The sequence below is a fragment of the Colossoma macropomum genome, unplaced genomic scaffold, assembly GCF_904425465.1.
Source record: "Colossoma macropomum unplaced genomic scaffold, Colossoma_macropomum, whole genome shotgun sequence".
NCBI classification, from domain to species: domain Eukaryota; kingdom Metazoa; phylum Chordata; class Actinopteri; order Characiformes; family Serrasalmidae; genus Colossoma; species Colossoma macropomum.
In genome coordinates this window covers 764401-789101 of record NW_023495014.1, presented here as the reverse complement: position 1 = coordinate 789101, position 24701 = coordinate 764401, and the positions used below count along the sequence as shown (strand labels likewise).

General features: G+C 38.1%; 1 protein-coding gene across 5 annotated transcripts in view; it reads left to right on the top strand.

The window, feature by feature from the left end:
• LOC118800927 (R3H domain-containing protein 1) overlaps positions 1-24418 on the top strand; it is a 73271-nt gene extending 48853 nt beyond the window's left edge. For all 5 annotated transcript variants that reach the window (XM_036561102.1, XM_036561098.1, XM_036561100.1 and 2 more), the window contains 13 exons: positions 1456-1737; positions 2219-2367; positions 3574-3657; positions 6761-7000; positions 8326-8443; positions 14714-14868; positions 15055-15206; positions 16464-16567; positions 18506-18681; positions 19348-19492; positions 19619-19731; positions 21449-21533; positions 23034-24418. In XM_036561102.1, coding sequence (XP_036416995.1) covers positions 1456-1737; positions 2219-2367; positions 3574-3657; positions 6761-7000; positions 8326-8443; positions 14714-14868; positions 15055-15206; positions 16464-16567; positions 18506-18681; positions 19348-19492; positions 19619-19731; positions 21449-21533; positions 23034-23374 — 2144 coding nt within the window. In that variant the 3' untranslated portion in view covers positions 23375-24418. The remainder of the gene's footprint in view (positions 1-1455; positions 1738-2218; positions 2368-3573; positions 3658-6760; positions 7001-8325; positions 8444-14713; positions 14869-15054; positions 15207-16463; positions 16568-18505; positions 18682-19347; positions 19493-19618; positions 19732-21448; positions 21534-23033) is intronic.
• Positions 24419-24701: the final 283 nt, after the last annotated feature.

Genomic DNA, 24701 nt, shown 5'->3' with positions numbered 1-24701 from the left:
AATGATTCCTCTTCCGCTCAGTAACCTCTCGCTCTCTCTGTGTCCTGCCAGCATTAAAAAGGCAGCTGAAAAGGTTTTGTATGTACAGCGGTAGGAATGTTAACAGTGGCTCAACGTTAAATGTTTGAGCTTTTTCTTAAATATCTCCTTTGATATTAAATTCCAGGGCTGTATGCTTTAAAATAATACCTTTCTGAATGGTTCAAATTTGACTTAAAATGCTGCTGGAAGTCTCTTTCTGTATTGTGGCTTGTGTACACTAAAGATTTGCTGCCTGTGGAGGAAGTAATTTGTTCTTAGATGTTGTAATGAGCAAATCTGTTGTCTTTAGCTGCAGCCTCTTTTTCATAAAGGCATGAGTCATCATAATAGGAGAGGATTATGAAGAAAGGAACGACGTTTGAGAATCAGAGGCTTTGGTTGCACAGCATTATGTAGACTTGTGTTTAGGCAGGATAGTTATCTAATACGGCAAATTGTGGATTCTGTGCTCTTCTGAAGGTTCACTGGCTTTCCTGGTTCCTACCATTCTGGCATCGTAGAACGATCTGATAACTAGACCATGGAAGGATGTGACCTGTCCATGCTCTGGCCAAAAAAACATTCTTTCACTGTTGCTAGGTTGGACATACTCCTCAGTGCTGACAAATGTCTCTGATGGCAAAAATCCCGTTCAGCATAATGAGCAATTGAAGCAATCTTTGTTTAGTAGCTGCATAACATTTGAGTTTCCAGTTTAAAATGCTACACTATGCAACTGGACAGTGTTGTGGTAGTTAATTGAAACTAAGTGGGTAGGAAACGATGGATTTGCCACCATGATGTCATTAGGTTGTGATCTTTCAGTCATGCTAGAAAAAAAAATCTAATCAGACTTTGATTATGCAATTTAAACTGTGAATGCTACAGTTATTTCAGTAATTGATTCATCTATATATTAAGATTTACTTTGACTTTTTAGTCAAAGTAATGCAATGCAATGCATGCACTGCAGTCTCTGCACTGCAGTCTCTGCTATCTGTATTTTCTTTTAATAAATTCATGTTACATTAGATAGGAATTTTAAGTGTTACTAATGGATAAGATTTGTTGCCAAGTATTGTGTTTCATCTTTATCAGTTTAGTATATTTGTTGTTGCAGCCATAATTTTTAGCAAAACTGAATTGCACACTTCAATTTAATGGGATTTTTGCCATGTTCTGTAAAACCTGTTCAACTTCACAGCAGTCGCTAAGAAAAAGGCAAAATGGCATGGAGCTCAAACAAAGCCTGTGATTTATTCGTTCATCACTGAAGCAGATGGTTCTTTTCCCATCGATTTTCTTTGACATCACCCCACATTGGTGCATTTGCTCATCACGCATGTACCTCTCTATCCAGTACTCATTTAAACACACTTGAAAAACAAATCAAAAAACTGCTTTCGCTGTTTTCTTCGTTACTTCCTGTCGCAGGTTCCGACTCTTCTAGTAGTGTAGGTTCGTCTACGGGCTCACTCCCTCGTCCCACCTTGTCGTTACCTGTCCCACCAGTGAGCCAGCCCTGCCGTGTCCCGGCTGTGGCCTCAGCTGCGCCCCCTCCTGGTGGGCCTATAGGGGCCAGCACCACCATCCCGGCCCCTCAGAGCTCCACCGCCAATTCAAGCACTAGTGCAAATGCTAACACGAGCTACTACCTCCTTCCTCTGGAGGCCACGGCCATCCCACCGGGCAGCGTGCTGCTAAACCCTCACACAGGTGGGTACCACCTGCCCAGTACTACCTGGAGAAGAGGAGGGGCTGGCTAGGGTCTTTCATAGAGTGTTGTCGAACTTTAAGTAGTCTTCTGTCCTTTCCTTGCCATTGTTTCATCAACTAACTGCTCTCTGCTAACAGTACTTACTCTGAAGTGCTTAAGTCTTCACTATGGTTTAATAGCTAGTGCTATAACCTGGTCCAGTGTCTTAAAGTACCCCAATCCTGCACATTTTAGTGTTTTTCCTAACTATAATACACCTGATCTAACTAATTAGCTGATTAGCAAGCCATTCAAAAGTTGAAATGGGTGTGTTAGAGCAAGCAAAACATTAAAATGCGCACAGTACTCCTGACCACTGGTCTAGTTTGTATTGCAGACTTTTTTTGAAATACAGCAAGTTAAGTCACTATCATAAATGATCGGATGGTTGGAAATTGCCAGTGAGAATTTTACCAATAAGCGTTCTTTGCACTTTGATAGGTCAGCCATTTGTGAATCCCGATGGCAGCGCTGTGGTCTACAACCCCACCATGACTTCACAGCAGGGGAGGGGCCAGCAGCCCATGGCCCCACCGCCACCTCCTCCCCCTCCTCCGCAGCATCAGCCAGGCAATCACATTCTGACACAGGTTAGTTACTTCTTGTTCTTGTGTTTATTTAATGTACACAGCCACAGTTTAAACTATTTGAACTCCTTTTTGTGAATGTTATACTCCTTTATTAATGGTTATGCTATCACAAGGTTTTTATGGGTAAAGAACAAATTTCCAATGTTTAATGAGTCATAAAGCTATGCATTGCTGCTGTACACTTCACTAAGTTTTCTCATTGTTTAGATTAGTTATTTCTACCACTTGATGTTAAATATCGTTGAATATTTTTCCTTTTACTCTCTTTTTCTTACATTTCACTGTGCTCATTGTATACTGTGTTTAGCCGGAGTTGAAGCATCTAGCCGAGCTGCTTCTGCCTGAATTTTCTGCTTGCTCTCCACCTTGTCATTATGAAGTGAGTTATAGGGTCCGACAGCCTTGTCTGTATTAGCCAATCTGCTGGACTCACTTCTCCAAATAGCTGAGTGGCTGTTTCCCCTGTAATATGTCCTCATTATAGCTTTCACCTAGTGACCCAGCCATTACTCCCAATTTGGGGTCCTCCCCAGCTGGCTCCACAGACATTGGAGAGAGATCTTTTCTTATACTTTATATAAACCTCGTTGTTTTCAGTGTGAAAATACTGTCCTATTTGCTAGTAGGCACAGTTGCAGGTTGCTTAGAAAGTTCAGTGCTTTTTATTTTTGTTTTTTATTTATAAGTAATGGAAGTTAATGCTCAGCCAATTAGCACTGAAAATTGCATGCCTAAATTGTAACATACTTGCCTCAAACCATGTCGAGTTTCTTGACTGATGGATTTAATTTAGGGTAAATTAAGAGTTTTAAGTTGAATTTTTGACCATCCTGTTTCTTTAAGAAAGTGAATGTTGTATGAAGTTTCTTTCCCAGTAGTCTCTCAATGATGTAGGTTTATATTTTGTCTTTCTCTGCGGTAACTGTCTCAGTAATCTAGAACCATTTTGTGTGTGGGCAGTATCTGACTGAACGCTATCTCTTTATGACAATTTTGCCAGCAGGCTGATACCCAGGCTTTATTCAGTTATGCAGTCCCTCATACCCTCACTTACTCGTTGCATCGTTCTTTCCTATAATGCAGTGGTTTCCTTTTATTCCTCCTCTCCAGTTGCCATGATTGAGACATTTTTCTTCTCTGTCCTCTGCTTCATCCCTCTCTCCTTCCCTTTTTCCTCTTTCCCCTCTCTCTATTTCTTCTCTGCAGCATTGTGGTCAGTCTGTGCAGTACTCAGCGATTTCTTACCCTCCTCCGCTCCTGCCTGTTCCTCTAAACCAACACTACACTGTGGTACCTGTCTATCTTTCTCTCTCTCTCACACCATCTTTTGCTCTCCGTTTGTCTCCAGTAACACACTTTGTAGTCTTGTTGTTTTTCTTCTTTGTGCATCTCTTCTTTAAATTTTCTTGTTTCATCTCTCCTCGTCTAGCTCTTTTTCCTTGTGTATGACTCTTTGGATTATTTTAACTAGATGTCGATGTATGTTCTTATAGCAATAAATTATGCCATGATATGCTTTTCTGGGTATATTGAGGGTTTTGTCAGTACACTGACCAACTTCATGTTTCATTAACAAGTAACAACACCCCCCCCAGTTTCAGATGACTCCACCTGAAAAATGGTCAAAAGTGGGAGTGACAGTTTGGACCATTGAAAGAGTCCAGGCGCTACCACAAAAAAAACAGTAAATAGAGAAAGTAATACCACTCAGTCTCTGTCACTTTTGCCCAAACGTAGCCTGTTGACATGATTAAAGAGAAACGTAGCAGCATGAAAACGGAGATAGATGAAATGAGCATCATTATCTCAGCATAAAGATGCCTGAACATAAAGTAGGGTTGTGGTCAAGACCCCTGCCTTTGTCAAGTCTGAGACAAGTCCAAGACAAAGACTAGTTCAGATCGAGTCAAGACTAAGAGTCTAAAGGGGGGCAGGCTTTAATCAGTCTTTAATGGATTTTAGTACAAATTGCAGGAAAATGTAACAAAACTATTCTTTTCAGTTTAACCCCTGAGTCGTTTGAGTCAGCATGTGCTGGTGACAGTTACTATAAACAACATTTTTAAACAGAAGTTGAATTGATGTAATTTATTATTACAAAGCAATATATGTCAGTTTTCATGAAAAATGGCTTTAGAGTGTAATTACTCATTAAGAAGAAATTTACATGGAGCACCCAAGTAGCAAAGCTTTATTTAGTTTCTCCTTGCTGTCAGGAGATTGCGAGTCCTGATGATGCCAAGAGTTCAAGAGAGAGTAATAGGCTTTTCTTATTTAGATCCAGTCACGCTAAATTGGATCTAGAGAGGCACAGTATGTAAAACATTTATTAAGAAACATTGCAGTTGTAGTTTTTCAGCTCATTTTTTAAATGAGGCGCTAATGTGCTTCCAATACATAAGCAAGCTGATTTTTACCACTTGCGACACGACGAATGCTTTCCAACAGTAATAGCTCTACAAAAACATCTGCAGTGTGCATTTTCTTAGTGAACTCGGTGCTAATGCTGAGGCTGCTATGGTGTAGCTTGGGCTTTTCCTGCTCAGAGAGTTGAGTGGTTAAGTTTACCCTTCAAGAGGCACAGAGCAGCAAGCCTCCTGGGTGTTAATCTTTGCTTCCCTATTGAGAGGTTAATGACTGAATTGGGTCACTCCAGATTTCGCACTCTCTATCACTCACTCACTCTTGCTCTCTCACTCTCCCCATAGCATAGATCATATGCTTCTTTGACCTGTTTCTACCAAATAGAGCACCCTTTCTATGAAGAACATCCTCAGACTCTGTCAATAATTAATACAGCACCAGATGCTGTAAAAAGCCATCTATGAATAGCATCTCTGGAGTATGGAGTGTAGATGCTGATGGTGGAGGATGGCCCAGGCTTTGATGCACCAGTAAAATTAAAGTCCTAATAGTGCTGGCCTGCTTTTAGCTTCGGATACCGTCCCCTCTTACCACAGCTGTGTCTGGTCCAATTGAGACTGATTTTATTAGATTGTCAAAGGGAAGTTGGCCTGTTAGAGTTCAGTGACTGACAGCTTGCAGTGCCAGTCAGACCCTAGTTCTTTGTCAGTAGCAGTAAATGTGTGCAGTATCACTGTATGTTATGGTACATTTTGTGAAGATTTCAGTAGACTACTGCATGTGTCATGACAGATTGAGATGAATTATAGAGTGTTTTGTGATTGTACTAGTGGCATCAAAATTAACGCATTATTTTCATGATTAAATTATTAAGGGCCTAAAATGATTATTATTTTTCTTCAAACAGCACAGCTGGACATTGGTGATGAATTGTTCAGTTTATTTTCATGTTCACTGTGTGTTGAGGTTCAAACTGAGTTAACAAAAATAATAAATAATCTTGATTAAGCTTTTTTTGAACACTCTTGTTGCTATAACAAAACACACTGCTTTATAAAAACAAAAGTTTCTCTTAAGAAAATTAGAGTGAATTACAGCTTTCTTTTGGATTCTTAAAGTCTTATAAAAATAGATTTTAAAATTTCAAGGTTATATAATGAAAAGCTCTTGTTTTTTACTGAGATATTTAATTTAAGGACATTCAGACATATTTTAATGGATCAGTTATCGACTAATGTGTTTTTTTACTTTATTTGGCAGGGACAGTGCCCATTAATAAACAGTATCAACAGAACCATAAATGAGCCAGCGTTAGCCAAAAAGGCTAATTTTCATCTGTAGTGCCTTGTCAGATGTTAAGAGGCACCGTAAAACAATGGATAATAAAAATACAGAATTAACACATCATAAAACATGTGAGATATAACCATGATCATACACAGTAACAAACTGCATGTAAAATACTTAAACCTACATAAAATAAACAACTCATACAAGTATTACCTTCAAGTTTATGCACACATAAAAGGGCTTACAAGTGATATTAGTGAATCAAAATAATCTAGATCCAGGCATCCTTAATTAAATTCTTAGATGATGGTCATTTTGTACATTAATTTAAATTAGAAGAGTCCAGCAACAGCAGACGGTGGTCATGTTGTGAGAAACTGACCACTTATAAAGCCTTACAGGACAGCAAAACTAATAAAACATCAAACACACTGAGAAAACAGTGCAAGCATTGTGTATTCTCAAAGTGTATATTCATGCTTTTTTTTATTTTATTTTATTTTTTTTTTTTACAGATTTGTTTTGAATGAAATAGACATTGATACAAGCCATATTTGAGTTTTTGTATCATGCTATGTTTATGTCACCCACCCTTAAGTAGGTGTACCTTTTGGGTGTGGCTTTCTAGAGCCTGGGCTAGTGTACCAGCTAGTCATATGACGTTTATTAGAAAATTAATGAATTAGTATAGTGGTATGGGATCAAAGCTGGTGCTGATAGTTGTGTATTTGTGTTGCAGCAGGACAGTTTGGGGAGCCAGTTTAGCCAAATGAGTCTGGTTCAGCAGGCCTCCGGAGAAGTCTCAGAGACCCAGCCTGGCCTCTTTCCCCCCTCTATGGTGCTCCAGAACCCACCCCCCTCTGGCTACATGATGCCTCAGCCAGGCCAGCCTGTCCCTGGAGCTGCATATCCGCCACCAACCCCAGTCAACCAGCCCATGATCCAACAGCAAGGATACATACAGCAGCCTGTGCAGCAGGTAAACCAGTCAGTCAGTCAATCTGTATGAACTCTGTCCCCCCAAACAGGGATAGTTTTACGTTAACCACAAACACAACTCAAATGCCTACCAAAAAAGATTCCTCAAAAAACTAATAATCTGAATAATAATGGTGATTTGGCTGAAGGCAATTCTGCATGAATATTTCGCCTCTGGGATAACTTTAAACAGTTTTACAGCTGATACTCTGGCAGTAGACCAAAGGAGGGCCTTAATTCCTGCTTTAGAGCTCCAATTTGAGGCAACATGAGTTTTAATCGCTAAGGCAATTCAGTAATGTTCTGCTTTCCTTTTTAAAAAATATTACAAAAATCCCTGGTATATGTGATTGACACAGCGAGCTGGGTCATGTTAGTCAGCTGGTAAAATCAGCTGATGGGGTATTTTAGGAATGTAGCATTAACAATAGATTTTAGATAACTAGCTGAGCTGTTGGTACCACCCTGTTGGGATGATTGACAGGTTGGGAAGACCATAAAAATGAAAATGCATACAAGATATATTACATTTTAATGATCATTTTGACACATTTATTGCATAATTAAGCATAAATGTGCAGCTCTGGAAATAGATTTTAATTTAAATGATGCTGCTTATAAAGTATCTAAGTGTTTGTGTAAGTGAAATGTCATAACAAATGGTAAATGAAAATCACAGTATTTAATTTGAATATTCATTTTAAGCTCAATATTGCATATATGAATGCAAATGCAAACATACAAATACATTTTGCCATTACATTTTCATTTTAAGTTTGATACTGATATGCTTCCATAAGCTGTGGTCATTCACATTGAAGTTTGTAAGACGTGTTTCAGCCTGAACTGCTTGTGAAAGGCACAAAGCAGTAGACGCAGTAACAAAAACGTTAAAAAGCCTGTTTAATTCTATGGGATACAGAAAATGGTTATTTAAAAATGAATTATGACTGTTTTTGGTACAGAAACCAACACAGTTGTTATAAGTGAACCTCATGGTGGAAAATAAAGTACAAGGAAAATCTGCGGATTCTTTAAAAAATATAAAAAATAAAGAAAATAAATGAATATAATATATGCTGTAATACAAGATCAGATTAAAAACAAGAATTTAAAAATATGCCTTTATTCAGTCATTAAAGTGAGATCTTGGCTAACCCTTTTTTAACAACCTTATAGTGTATTCAATCATTCAAGTTTGATAGAATATTCATAAATGAAAGTATCTGCTAATTGCAACCCTAGTATATGTAGTTCCAACATCATATAGCATGTTTTATTTGTCTTTTGTTTTTTTCTGATCCTTAATGTGCATGTGTTTTGCAGATGTCAGCATGCTACTGTGCTCCTGGTCAGTATTCCCACTCTAACCAGCACTACAGACCAGTTACATCAGTACACTACAGCGCCCCCCAGAGCCAACCAGTACCACCCCAACAACCAGGTACACTCGCTGTAACTCTGTCATGTCTCTTGCAGGCTCACTATCTTTCTCGCTCGCTCTCTTGCGCACTATCTCTGTCTGCCTCTTGCTCTCTCTCTCTCCAGACTTACTGCTGATATGCTTGTGTGCATGTCAGCAGTTTGAGTCTCTTCTCTCTGCTCATAAAGGAGTTTTGCTGCTCTCTGCACTGTTTGTGTTTTATGGCCTTTGGGACTCTAAGACTGGTGTGTGTGTGTGGTGATCTATTGACTGGCAAGATGCAGATATGGCTGTTTCTGCAGATTTGTGTGGTGGCATGATAATCCTCAGACCACATTTGTAATAGAAAAGCATTGTTTCTAATTGGCTAGATTCTATTCCAATATAATAGCTAGAATTACGTTGACTACACTTGCATTTTGCACACAAGAAAATGAAAATGGTTTTGAAAAATGCAGATTTTTCCTCCACAAATGATTGACTTAATGTGTGTAGGTTAGTTTTTTGTTTTTTTTTTGTTTGTTTTTTTTTCCCCATTCCTTCAATGTCCATTGCCTACTGATAAGACTGAGCCAAAAAAGGCAGAAAATTAAGGTTTGTTCATGTTAATTCTTAGGTTTAAACTAGGCAGGTTTCCATCCAAGGGGTTTTATGCATTATAACAGCATTTTAGGGTTTTAGTTTACATTTAAATGAGTTTATACATTAATTAAGGTTCCAGTCATATGTCATTTTCTAGAGCTACTTAAAGAAAGGTTCTCTTGTCTGCGTTAGTCCAACTATGCTGTTGTTTGCTTTGTTGTTTGCTGTTGGAGAAGAAAATTCTGTCACATCACATGGAATTTATTTAAAAAAATATTTTGCCCATCTGAAATTCACACTAGTGTTTTGCAGCATTTCAACAGTTTATTTATGAAAGGACAGTTTATGTCTATGAAAGCTGAAAAGTTTTGTCCATATTTGTTTCCAATAATTGCAATTTCCATCACATACATTGTTGAATGTTTCAAAACATTAAAAGGGGAATACCACTGTTTTTCAAAATTTCTGTTTAATTCAGTGGTTGAGTAAGGTCATTCAAAGTGGTTTGATGTGGAATAGTGCATTGTAGAGAAATGTGAAGACAAATATAGCCAATTTTATTGACTGTCCAAGCTGACCAGTGAACCTACATATGTCTGAGTTTTTGTATGTAATGTTGATAAAGGTAAAGTAATGCTACATCTGTAGAAATCAGTTTTTTGGGTCTTTTTTGCCTTAGAATACACTGTATGTACCCCTCCACCACGAATGCATTGAAAGACGCCTGTTTTATGTTTTTAATTCAGGAAACTACTCTTAATTACAAATAAATTGTACAGAAATAACAAAGCATTTTTGGATAAAACTTGTCGGATGGAAACCTGCCTAATGTAGTATCAGTTTGTTGTTTACTGCCCCTGATGATTCATTAGTTGGTGGATGAGTGCGCGCTGGTGGCCTGGGTTGTGGGCTGATGATGTGGGTGCGTGTGGTGATTCTGGGCGGTAGGATACGGGGCCGTGGCACTGTCTGAGAGGCCGTACGATTCTCACAGTGAACCGGTCTCTTTTCCCACCCCTCACTCCTCTCCTGCTGACCCTGACCTCTGACCTTTCACCTCTCCACTTATTATGTCTCAGATAACAATCAAGTAAATGTGTTTGTTCTTTTTAGCCAGCAAATGTTTGTTTAAACTGGTTAAAGCTTGCTTTTGTTTACTCTCCTTAAGAAATAGGCATGAAAATCGATTATTTGATTATTGTTTAAGTGGATGCAGAAGTCAAGTGGACATGGACATATTGTATATGCTGATTTTTAATTAAAGTTAAAATAAAATTGAGATTATATGCACGTATGTATACACACATCTATCTATCTATCTATCTATCTATCTATCTATATGCATACACGCACGCAGTTTTCAGGAGTAGTAATAATTGTGTATCATTAGCATAGCTATGAAAATTGACTTCATGTTGCTGATGACATTAATTACGAATACAAAGGCCCATCAGTGCGTCAGTACTAAGCCTGAGGTCGTTCACAATACAGACCATCGCAGTCTCTGTACAGTAGTTATAATGAAAGGCTGACTGGAATTTCTCAAATTATTTCATACCAGATGCATTTAATAAGGCGTTTAATTAAAAAACCTTTGGGAGAACGTGCTTGCATGTTATACCAGTATCTCTGTATGGCCTATTCTACCAAATTAGCTTGACCTGCGCTCTCACAGCAAAATTAAAAATATTCAGACCTTAGATGTTTAGAATTAGAATGATTAAGAATAAGAATTATTATGGTCTATTTAAACCTAACCTATTCAGAAGTGGGTGTCCCAAACCCTAATTCCTAATTAAAATTTAATGGTCAATGAAGTTGAAACATTTAATTTATTGTGAGTTTAATTTCTTAATCATACTTGTTTGAAAAAATGCTGTCCCACATTTTCTTTAAGAAGTACTACCAAATTACTACCAAAACACATTTTCTGCAGTTAAGTAAACTTATTTTGTATGTACAACTGTTCAAAGCTGTGTTTGTTGCTCATGCACTGTCTGCCGTGTTTGAGTTATGCTCAAGATTAGCCAAAATTGTCACTATTGAAACATTTGGTAAAGTTATGGTAGAGTTATGAATGTTTTTGGGGGAAAAAAAGGAATGTTCAACCATTTTTTTCCCCATTTATAGCAAAATGAGTTGTGTCTAAAGCCCATATCAGTTTATAGTCAGAAGTGTGTTTTGAAATCTGACTTTGAAACAATTAGGTAGAATGATCCATGTCTTTGATGTTCTATGCAGTTTAAACAATGAAATAATGTTGTGTATGGTATTTCATAGACTGTGGCATAAGAATCAGCCAGACTGTGAGTTGGCTGTAGAATAGAGGACTGTTTAGCACTTGAATAAAGAAATGAAGGGCAGCCACTCTGAAAATCAATATGAACAACTGTGATTAGAACATTCAGAGCGCGCTGGTCTGTGTTAGGTGCTTCTCGACCCTTAGCCGCTGTAAAACAAAGCGTACACCTTGTCCACAATGTCACTGAAAGACTCCCATTTCCATGCAGCGCGTGGGTGTGTGTTGGTGTGAACTCATGCGTGTGTGTGGCTTATTGCACTGAATAGAGAGGCTTTTATTCTCTTGATGTGTGTCCTGAGAGAGCAAGTAAAAATAGCTGCCCACTCTCTTTTTTTCTCTCTTTCTCCCTCTCTCTCTTTCTCTTTCTCTTTTCTCTCTCTAGCACTTTCTCTGATAGAGCTAGCGGTAGGTCAGTTAGTTTCTTTCACGCATCTCTCTCTCGCTTTCTTTCTCTCTCTCTCTCTCTCTCTTCTCTCCCGCTTCTGAATTGATTACAGCCGGCCGCTACAAAGGAGCCGGGCAGACAGGAAAATGGCTGGGCGGGCGAGCGTTCAAAACAGCTGTCTGCTCTCTGCCGGCCTAAACACCCTCCTTACTGACCTTGACATGGACTCCGCCAAACACACACAAGCAGTTAGAGAGGAGAGTTAAAGTGTAGAGGAGTAAAAATGCATCAGTGCATCCTGACACGTCAGTCTGAAGGTGATGATTCAACTGTATTAGTTTTTGGAACTAATTAGTTACAGTGTTCAGTAATGTTTACTCTTAAAATACAACCCCGAACAGAAGATGCAAACAACTTCTAAGACTGAACTTTGGAGGTGTGGAAATCGTTGACAGCAAATCTCCTGAAAAGAATGGAAGTCGTATAAAGGCAAAGACTAAACACTGAAAAATGATATTTTTAGTTGTTGACTTCTATGTAATTTTCTTTTAAATATTTTTCTGCACTTAAAAATTAATAACTTGTACTTATATGTAATACTTTGAATTACATATATAAAAGAGTGGTCTCCGACTTTTACACAGTACTGTACATTCATGTTTCTGTCAGGCTTGATTTCTTACTGCAAAGACTCCAGTAGAAGACGTTAAGATATATATTATCATACCAACTGATTATTGTAGAATTACTGAGATGGTAAATTGTAATCAGTTTCTTTTGATCAAGTTTGAGTTATCGTTACAGCTCTACATTTGCGTATTCTGTGTTTTATTAGTGTTTTTTTTTTTTAATAATTCTAAATCAGACCAAAGTAATCTAAGTGAATCATTGTCAATTTGAGATTCCATGATGCAGCGAATCATTTCCTAATTGAAGCGATGTTCGCCCGTATTAAACAGCGAGGGAGAAAGTGATGGTGAAGGAGAAACAGACGCTTGGCCTCTGGGAGAAGATGTTTAGAAAGACACAGAAAGGTTTGAGTATATGGGGGACTGTATCAAGCTGAAGAGCAGAAAGGAAAGATGAGTGAGATGGATAGAGAGCAGCTTAGCATCAACCATTAAACATGGATTTGAAGCAAGGGCTTCCAGTCTGACCTTCTGTGACCTTTTGCGTTTGTGTGTTGAGAGCACAAATCAATGTTTCTTTCTTTGGTGCGCCTCCCACGCGCACAGCAGCCTAAGCTTTTCTGCTGCAGTACTGAAACACCACCAGAGGGCACTAGCAGTGTGTGTGTGTGTGTGTGTGTGTGTGTGTGTGTATATATATATATATATATATATATATATATATATATATATATATATATACATATATATATATATATATACACATACATATATATATGTACATATACACACATACATATATATATGTACATATACATATATAGTTTGGTTAGTCTGGACCACCAGTAAAAACTGGCTTGTGTGTGGTTCAGCGGTCCACATAGCGCTAGCTTAAATAGCTATTACGTTTCAGATGTTACACTAAGACTATGTTTCTGTGCAATGTATTTTGACAGTAAGTAGGTGGAGAATTGATCATTTAACACAACATATTTGCCTTTTCATTGTTTTACTTTGATCTGAACCATGTTGGTTTCATTGAGATTGAGTTTGGTTTGTGATTTTTGTCTTGTGTAATTATCTTGCTTACTTCTTACTGACTTATATTTAAGTAATAAACAGAATTATTCATTAAGAAAAAACAATGACTTACATAATGGGGATGGGCAGTATGATATGTATTATTATTGTTATTATTATTATGATGATTATGATTATTATTATTATTATTATGTCACAATACGTTGAGTATATCGTGGATATCATCAAGAACACTTAAAGAACACTGAATGAATGCATGTTTCATTACAAAGAGAGGATAAATAAACCTGTTTAATTGGATTTAGTGCAGTGCAATAAGTGAATCAATGAATGAAAATCCTTGAACTCACAGTTTGAGGCTTTTTCCTCTGCTCCAGTTCATCAAAGCTCAGCAAAAAACAAATTAGTTATGCATCAAAATGAAAATTCTTGACCAAAACCGGAATTCGGGATGTTCTCAGCCAAAAACAAAACAACTGGTTCTTTTAGATATATAATTTGCCATTTTATTTTGCTTTTGAATTAACATAACGTTGATGATGCTTTAAAGGAGGAGGAATAATGGAGTTAGTTTTCAACAGCTTGCATAATAATAATAAATTTTGAAAGTTGTAAAATTCTGAAAATATAATACTTTATGGCATCCTAAAGATACCTATAGCTGAACTCTGGAGCACCTCTGCTATAAAGAAGGAAAACTAGTCATTTTTTAGTATATAAAGCATGTAGATGTGGCTTTGAAACTCCCATGTAGCAGTCTGAAGTTTCTGCAGCAAGGAGCACTACTAGCACACAACGACAGCTGCCTTCTCTAAATGACCAACACTAAAGTGACGTGTGTGCTAATGAACCTCAGCAGGATCTAACAAATGCGTTTGCTTGTGGTAACAACTTTCAAAACCAGGGATAAATAAGTTTATTACCTAAAGATATTCAGTTACACAGAATTATTTATGTGATTTCTGTTAAAGAAGTTCAAGACGATATTGAACGTAGCTACAGAGGACCGAGTTCCACTGTTGATCAGCTGCTGTTCAGACTGTTTGTAACATGTTTTTAATCATTAATCTTTGATCATTTTCATTATCATATTGATTTTATGTTAGCTGTTAGATTTTTACGTTTGATTGTATACCTTATATAATCTGCATTCTTCCTAAATATCTTGATGCATATCGTGTACCATGAAAATGTACCATGAAAGGTATCTTGATTGTTATATTTTTTGCTATATCGCCCAGCTCTACTTTATAATATGCTGTTTTTCCAAATTGCTTGACTGATTTTAATTTTAGTATTCTTGTATCTTTTATGGATTGCTTTGGTCTGACATTTTTTTGTGCGCTTTCCAGGTTACCAGGCTGTCATGCCCAGTCAACCACCCAGCTACCAGAGCATGATGGGACTGCAGCAGCCTCAGAGCCAGTCGCTGGTCGGCAGCCAGGCTGGGATGGCCAGTCATGTTCAGGGTGTTATGGTGCAGTACCCGCCCATCCCACCCTATCAAGTGGGTGCTTTGTCTTGTGTTGAAAACCCATATTGTTTGCTTGTGATCTAATTTACCTGTGTTGAATTGACAAATGACAGCAATTGAAGTCTGAGAAAGAGGTTTATTTCTAGGATTATTCCTAGAAAGAGTGTGGTGGGGTGTGGGGGTAGAGCCATTATACATTTTGTATATTTGTATGTCCAGGTGTCTGTGCCGCAGGGTTCTCAGAGTGTTCCTCAGCCAGCCTATCAGCAGCAGATTGTCCTGCAGGGACAGACCAATCAGGCGCCAGTTCCTTCTGCCAGCATGCAGGTCTACTACAGCGTCCTGCCCCCAGGGCAGCACTCCACTGTTAGGTAACACACAGTACTCTTCCTTAAGCTTATGTACACACACACACACTTTCAGGGATAAGTTTGTGATTATTAAATGTGTTCAGAGATATTTGTCATTGGTTTTGCAAAAATTTACATTAGGACATGCAAATGAGATTTAAATATGCATATATTTGCATATTAAAAAAAAACAACTAAAATCTAGCCTTTGAATGATAGAACTAAAATATTTATTTTATTCCTCACTTGAAATCTCATTGTTTTATTGTTTAATCAAGAAAAAACTGCACTGTTACTATAACGAATTTTTCAAGTCGTTTTGTTGTACAAAATTTAGCCTAAATCCATCTATGCGCAATACATTTTGGAAATCCTTCTGAATATAACTAGGAATGAATTCATAAATGCATGTATTCTAGAAACTGATATTTTTGGTTCTGAATGCAAAGAAAAGCGAATTGATAATGGGCCTCATTAACCAGCGAGATGTCAGAGAATGACCGATAACCGACTGTTAGTAGTCTGTGATCAGTTGTTAACCGATAAACCTAAAATCACAGACACAACCAATGAAAACATCACACAGCAGTGCATTTTATATAAACAAGGCTTTAGGCTTTACTGAATGGGGAAAAAACCCAGACTAACGCAACAGATGTGATGAAAATGTAGTGAAGTCTACTTAATTACGTTTACTACATATTAACCTCAACATGAATGGAAAGATGAACTCGGAATTATCGGAAATCACAGAAGCATTGGTCAAACATTTATGTATTTGTCAGTTAATGGCTTGTAATTTCATCATTAACATCCCTATTACTAACACTCCAGTTAGATTCTTCAGGAAATTTTTTAGTGATATCACATGACTTGATTAAAAACGCTTCATATAGTCATTCTGTTGAATTTTGACACTTTTTGATTACAGTTCAGCAGAACACGTTTATAGATGCAGTTTATCCAAAAATCTGAAAAAAAGAATTGGCCAAAGTCGTTTCAGCCTGTAGTGTCTTGCCTTTATATATGACTGACATTTACTTTGTTTGATTGACAACCTGCAACTCCACAGAGTTTTAAAATGCAGTAGCTTTCACAGCACATCCCTTATTAACCATTTTTTTAAGGATTTGTAAGAGAGACATGTGTTGCTACAGAAGTGCCTTAGTGCATTTCATCCCCTTTATCCATCAGTAATCAACCACTCTTAAATGGATCTTAAAATCCCCTCTGCAGTTCTTTGCTCTTCATTTTTTCTGTGTGTTTTGTTTTTTTTAGCTCGACTGTGGGCTTTCTGCCTCCACCGGGCTCAGAACAGATGCAGTTCCCCAGGGCCTCCTCCCCCTGCGGCTCTCAGCCAATGCCGGGCCAGCAATGTGCAGGTATCACACCTTTTTCCAGCCAATTCCCAGCTAGCAAGCCTCAAAGCAGCCAATGAAACAATAAAGAAAGGTTACAGTGAAACTGCAGCACTCAGAACGTTTGGGAATTACACACTTTAAAGGCCATAATCAGCAAACTGCTTAAATAGCAGGTGCGTGGAGGAGCGAAAGGATTTTAGTCATTTCTGAGATATGTATTTTGATGCCTAAAGGGGAAGTCCATTGATTTTTCAGCATTTCTGCAAAATTCATAATAATCACAGAGATGCAGACATTCAGAACAGTTTAATATGAAATGGTTCATTGTTAAGAAACTTACTGACAGTGTCTTTGCAATAATGGTGATGGGTAACAGGGGTCGTAATGTCTACAACGCAAATAGTCATTTTATTTATTGTCCACTTAACTATCAATCTACACATGTCTTCTGAGTTTTGTATATAAAATCAATAATGGTAATATAGTGGTAAATCTAAAAAATATGTTAGGGTGCTATTTTGCTTTACCGTCCCCTGCAGGTACCTGTTTGTCAAGAATGGCTTGTCAATAAATATGTCAAAAACAAAATCTAAAAACTATCATGAAAACAGTGTCTCTGGCAATTTACCCTTAAATTTAGCATTAAACTTTTCAGACGTCTGGTTCCTGTCACCAACACAGCCTACAATTCTGAGTCTAAGCGATTCTAGAATGGAATGTTTCATATCTAACCACCCTGCATGGCTTTTGTTTACATCTTAATGTTTTATCATGCAGAAATTTTTAAAAATTGGTGGAATTCCCCTTTAAAGAAGCATTTGCACCAAATGCTACATTATGTATTGTCTTCCAGTGCTATCTATAATTTTAATAACAGCTAATGCAAATTTAATGTTCTTTCCTTAGTGGAATTGGTTTATTTTTATGGGAAAAGCATGTTATTTATTAATGTATCTCATTAAATGTTGTTTACATTGTGATTGTAGAAAGCGCTTTAAAAGCTTATTAAGAAGTTGCTTGCAGCTGAGAAAATCTTAGTAATGAATGGATAACTGCAAGGATACTGAATATTGAAGGAAAGCTTGCGCATTTTTTAATTAACAGCTCTAAAACACAGCGAGTATCGGGTTATGATAGTTATAAAATAGAAAGTGGTTTTCAAGAGACCAGCGCTAGGGCTACTCTAACTTTGACCTTTCACTGTTAAATAAACAGCCTTAATTGGAGTGTTCTGTGCATTTTGGGGTGGGGGGTAGCTGTGGGAGGTGGGGGGGTTGAGTTGGGGGTGACACGCATGCGCCAGCTTTGTTCAAGCAGCACTTTAATTGGGCACCGATGCTGTCCTGTCCTTGCAGATGACCTGCTTTGCGAGAGTGTGCGTGTTCTCGTCAGTCATTCCAGCCAGCCCTTTCTGTCCTTGCCAGTAAAGAACTAATGTGTCAATATTGCATTTACTTCGCAAACATTCAATTTAATTAGCTGTTAATTCTGTATTACAGTTGTAGGCTGTTACAGGTTAATAGTGTCCTTAATTAAATCAAGCTATATGGACGAGAGCTTGTTTATCGCTTTTTTCTATTTATAATGGGCCTATTAATTTGAGTAGTAATCTGAGTTTGAAAGGAAATGCGCACTGCCTGTGGACACAGTACTGTTCTAGCCATCCTAATTTGTTTTTTTAATAAATAGCAGTGAAAAGCAAACTGAAAAGATTATTTGCTAATCATAATTACTTCTATAGGCCAGTGTTTGCCTTGCAGAAAAAATTGCCTTTCGTCATTTGATGCTACCTGACATAAAACAACACATGCTTGAGTGGAATGAAATGTAAATATTTTTACTGATTAATAGTCATTTAATTGCAAATAAACAGGTTATCACTCATTCTCTATTTCACAGAGAATTATATAAACAGTTAGGATTGAATATCAGTTGATAGAGGCAATAACTCTTTTCTAGGTGTGCCACCACCCCCCAGTGGTGGCATGCTGATGATGCAGCTGAGTGTCCCTCCCAGCCAGCAGCCCCGTGCTCCGTCCCCCGCCCAGTGGAAACACAACAAATATTACAGCCTAGACCACCAGCACCACCACGGTCCCAAACCAGGCGAGCTCGCCTCCCTCGATGCCTCTCAGGTACGCCAGTCAGCCCTGTGTTTTTTGATTAGGTTTCGTTACAGAAATCTGTTTGCAAAAAATCTAATACACAACTTTCTACTTACCCTGAATGTAGCTGATGAGCTAAGACATGTTTGGTGTCCAACTTTTGCTTCTTTAGTTTGGTGCTGGAGCTAGCTTTGATAATAAACACAAGTCAAAAGTCACCCTAATATTGTCTGTAAATATAATGTTAATAATGTAAATATATGTTTATATATAAAAATAAATCTCTTAACCAACTCAGACCGCATCCAGCTCTTCATTAAGGCTGCAAAAGTGTGGTTTAGAGCACAGTACACTTACTATGAATTATATAAATGAACTTTACAGTGTAGGAGAACACTGGGGCCAGATGTTTTGGGCAAAATAAGATCACAGTAACTTTTTTGTAGGAAGAGATTTTGGTGACTATTGACTAGTATTTGTTAGCAGCTTCAGCCTCTTAGCTCCAGTGATAAACTAAATTTGGACACCAAACATATCTTGGCTGATAGGAGTTTTCTCCGAACGATTCCTGTAAGTTAGGACAGTGTTGTAGGATCTCAGCTTCTCACTTTTTGGGTTTGGCAGGATTCAGAGCATTGAAATATGCTTTTTCTTTCGCACAACACTGCAAATTTCTCCCTTTTTTTCTTTCTCCAGAGTAGTCCTCAGCTGGCTAGCCCCTCCCCATCCCCTGCCCATTCTCCCACTCCAGTTCACCTAGCCAGTCTAAAGGGAATCCGTCCTGGCCTCGCCCCCCTTCCCATTATGCATCAGTTTTCTCGTCCCTTCCTTCCAGGCCATGGTGAGTGTTTTGCCTTGTATCTGTGTGTGCATGTGGAAATTTGTACATTGTTGTTGTTATTATGACTGTACAATAAACCATTATGGTAGGAATATGTCATTACATATTGTGATTGTGTTTCTACAGGTGATGGCAGGTATCCTCTGCTTGGACAACCTCTTCAGTACAACCCTCCCATCAGACCTCCACTAATTCACGGCTCTCATATGGTCAATCATCACCACCACCATCACCACCAGGTTAAACACACATACACAATGTACACACCCACACACCCTACCATCTTACATCTACTAAGGAATGCTTTATGTAATCAAACACCAGATTAAACAAAGGTTAAACAGTAACGATAGATGATTTTTAAAAATCTTGACCAGCTCCGAATTAAACACATTCACACACTCCCATTTTACATCTTCTAACATATGGATGTCATATGTTTAATCATGATCACCACCTCAATTATACACAGTACTGTCAAATCTTTGCTAAGTGTCATTAGCTCTATTCGGACAGGATTAATGTATCGGGGGAAATCAGAAACATCATTTTTTCAAGGGGGGCTCAATAAATCATTTTTATTGTTCTCGCAAAATGATTTTCTATGATAAGAGCTGCGATGACAGAACAGATACACACAGCGCCAGAAAGACGCTGTGAAAACGTCTTTATTCACTGCCTTGGATGACCAATCGCTCTCTGTCATTGAGGACGTTTGATTTCATAGCTCATACTTCAGCCAGGGTTGAGTAGAATACTTTGAAAAAGTGATGGCTAAATACTGAACAAATTCCATTACAATGCATGAAAAGTAACATTCAGAATACATTTATATTGAAAAGGCACATTGGGAAAATGCTGCCTTTATGATTTTTTTTTTTTTTATTATTCACACTGTTCCTGCATGTTACTGGTTGACAGTTGTCCTCATGTAATAATTCTGTCAGTATGCTTCAGTCCACTGCTACTCCCTGCTTCAGTCCACTGCTACTCCCATTATCCCACTGCCATCTCATGAACTAAGCAAATAGTTTAACGGATCCCAATAACAGTCTTGCAATTGCAAATTGACTATAGTAAGACTATGATGTGGGCTATATGATTTTCAGTTAATGACATGTTTGTAACTTGCCCAGAAATGCCCAGTAACACTGAGAGTAATAACTCAATTATCACATTGATTTAATAGTCTTCTCAGGTTTCAGCAGAGCTCAATAACACTGAGATTAGTAGCTGATTCTCACATTGATTTATCAGTCTACTCAGGCTTTAGCAGAGCTCAGTAACACTGAGATTAATAACTGATCATCACATTGATTTATCAGTCTACTCAGGCTTTAGCAGAGCTCAGTAACACTGAGATTAATAACTGATCATCACATTGATTTATCAGTCTACTCAGGCTTTAGCAGGAACTTATGTCTTTATACACTGTGTGCTGATTTTAAAATGGTTAATAAACCAGATGGTAAAGATGGTATATATTTTAAGTGGGTAAATATTCTAAAAGTATTCTCCTAAAATGTAAAAAGTAGCAACATTCTGAATTTTGCCCTTAAAAAATGTACTTTGGACTGAACATATTCCCAATACTTGTATTTTGTTTCATTCCAACCCTGGTTACAGCTTACATACTGTAATAATTTTACTAAGTTTGTTTTATATAAATTGTTTTTATTTATTATCAGCTTTTTTTTCCCCATTTTTTTACTTCCTAGCCCAGTGTGTCCTGAATTTCCGTTTCAATCAAGATTTTAGTTCGGTGCATCATTAATATAAAATAATGCTTTATACCAAAACTTATAACTGCCTCTTTAGTCTGTCCGAATAGGGCTGTTGCCCACTATTGCCAGCATCATACTACACTAAGATATGACTGTTTTATCATTCAGGCACTACACAGGTATGCATACTTTCCACATACAGATTCTCTAACGCCTCTTTGCCTTTTCCCAGGCTTCTATGGGTATCCGTCATGGGGGACGCGGCCGGAGACCCACAAAGAAATCACTGTCAACTGATATGAGTCCAGGAGAGATAGGTAATATAAACGCACACACGTCAATCAGGGGTGAAGATTGTGAAAGAACAGAGACAATCTACTTCAGTGAAAGTATGGGTAGTGTTTAAAAAGTACATGTATTTGGCATAATTCAGTTTCGCATCAAAATAAATAAACATAGTGGGCAGTTTCATTTTACACTGACACGAATCTGATTGGATGTTTTATGAAAAAAAAAAGTCAATGTGAGGGAACTTGACTGATTTTAAAGAAGTATGCTAAATTGCCCCAGAACTGTTAAATGAAAATGTTTTCCTCTTGGAAATGTAAGTACAAGTACTAAATTTGATCATAAGTAAATACAAATCTTCCAGAATAAAACTGGAGTATTTTTTAACCTGATATCCATAGATAATATGTACATATACACACACTTGTTTCGGATGTGTATTATGTACTGAAATATTATTTTTAAGCAATAGAACATGAGAAGGAGTGTTCAGAGCCCAGTGTAGTAGATCATAGCTGCATTGTTATTCGCAGTAACACACAACCTCAAGTTTTCGGTTGCTTTTGTACAACAGTTCTGCAAAATAAAGAAAACAGTAAAGCAAAGAAGCTCCAAACATTGTATCAAAAGGGCTTTTATATTGGCAAATTCCTCTGCTAAAAATTTTTTGCTACGAATAGGCCCATAAAACTGTCACAATATCAAGTTCATCTCAGCTTTTTTAGTATTTGCCAGATTAACCTAAATGTCATTTTGTTCCAGTCAGTCTGTAAAACATTTCACAGCCCATCTTGATTGCCAAATTATATTCTGTTCATTCCTGGCTAATTCCAGTTTGTTTAGTTGTTCTGCTGTAACAGCTCTGCTTACATGTTGGCAGTAGATGGAAAATGGCAGTGACAAATTTGAATGCAGGGAAAATTCTGCCACAATGCTGTCATGAGTTCAGTTTTCCCAACTTTTGCCACTGGCTTTTTTCTCAATCGTGAGCAGTCGGTGCTCGTATTTGAAGCCTAGGGATACTCCTGCGTGTACATCAAAACAAATTTCAAACAAACAGTGCATTTTGAAACATGTTTTGAAAACACTTTTTTAGGATAATATAGTGGCTAATCGCCCCTGTCACCATGGCAACGTATACATTGCTGCATGCCAATTCTGATATAGTGTGGAACAACGGTTTTAAACGCAGCAGTAGAGGCAATAACAGGTTAAGAAGTTGATGTAGATCTGCTGTGTCACACTCTGAACAAACAAGCTGCAGGTCAAATATTCTCTTTTTGAAATGTATTAATGTTTTCATTTTAGAATGAAATATAGAAACATAGTATAGGTTAGCTGCAGCATGAAGAGACTCGTTACTGAGCAAGAACTGCCCATCAGAATGATAGCAGGAAAAAGCACAGAGAGAACGCTTTTCAACCAATCAGATTGTGCTTTCAGAACTAACTGTTGTATAAATTGTAATAGATCATGCTGAAAGCAAATTGGTGCAAAGTTATTAAAGCTCTCCTTTCCTGTGCTCACAGTGACTAGTCGTGTTCTAGAAGTGACGGACCTGCCGGCTGGCATCAGTCGCGCGGAGGCGGACTCTTTGCTCGGGGAGCTGGGTAAGGCAGGAGCTCTCATCAAATGGCTGCGGGAGCCCCAACCGCCCCAGCGCTCGGACAGCAGCGACACGAACTCTGACCCCTCCAAAGTGCCCCCCCACGACCTGGCGTCCACCTACACCATCCTGGCCACGTTCCCCTCAAAATACGCAGCGCAGAGCGCACTGCTGAAACTGAACAACTCCATCACCGCGTTCAGACTGAAATCCAGCAAGAGACACGACGAGGCTCACATCCTCGAGAGAGCCAGCTCTCAGTGAGGCCACGCCCCCTCACACTCCCTGCCCAATCACCACCATTGCCTCGGGCTCACTTCCTGCCATCCTCACTCACTACTTTGTTTTTCTTTTTTTCTGTTTCTTTTTTTGTTTTTTTGTTTTTTGTTTATGTTTGCACCACTGGGGCAAAATATGAACGGGTTTGATACTGTTGGGGTTTTCACTCGGGTTTGTTAATACAGGGAAGAAAAAAGGAAAAAAAAAAAGGAATGGTGTTGTAACTGTTTGAAACGGGCATAATTATCCAACTCGAAATGTTATTTAATCAAACCAAAAACAATTAAGACGTTTTGCAATTTTCTAAAGACGCTATACTAAAGATGCTTTACTACGAAGACAGCATGGTGATTGGTCATATAGTATAGTTTTGTACTGCAGAAGAGAAGCTTTGACATGTGACGACATTAAGTACCCCACCTCCAGCTGCCCCTGGACCACACGCACTGGCTTGCTCTTTGTCTTGTTTGTGACTCCTTATTTGTTTAGGGGGGGATAAAACGGAGCCTGCTAAAGTTGGTACGTCTGCAAAACTGCAAACAAGAGAAAGCTTCTACTTTGCGTGCCTTCAGCCCCTCTTACACTGTTGCAGAAAAATTCCACCGCCAACAGAAAATAACGGATGCCACCCAAAAACAAAACAACAAAAAAAATCTGTCGATGAATAATTGATTTTTCACTGGCAGAGTAATTTGTCCTCCTTTTCTCTCACAAATTGTAACTCTGTTCTGGCAAAAATGCAAACTTTGATAATTCTTCAGACTAGTTTTGTGTTTTAATTTTATTTATAAGCAGACGATGGCAGTTTTTTAAAGAAATCTTCACTCCAGCTCCTTCTCTCACTCTTCCCCCAGAACTTTTAAATAAGGGGTTTTTAACTGTCTCTCATAAGAAGGGTCACTCAAAGATGGAAATTCTTACACCTCATACCCCCTCCTTTTTTGTTTTGTTTGTTGCAAAATGTGTGGATTATGGAAGGCTGTAAAATGTTTTTATTTCAGTTTGAAACAAATAAATGTTTACACCAAACTGTGCAAGTTCTTTAGATAAACAGCAGACTAAATAAGTCTATTTCTGCCTTGAGGACAAGGCTGTCTCTGCTTTTGAGGGGCAATCGGGCCTAAAACTAGAGTAGTCATGTTGTGCAGCATCATATTCCTCAGCCTCAGTTTGACAGTTCAAGCTTTTATATCGTTTTCACATTTTTGTTCATCAGCGTTCTCTCAGTGCTGCACCCAGCATGCATTACACAAATACATCAAATCATTTGGAATCCCTGTGGTGTCAACCGATCCTGATTGTTAGCCTTGAC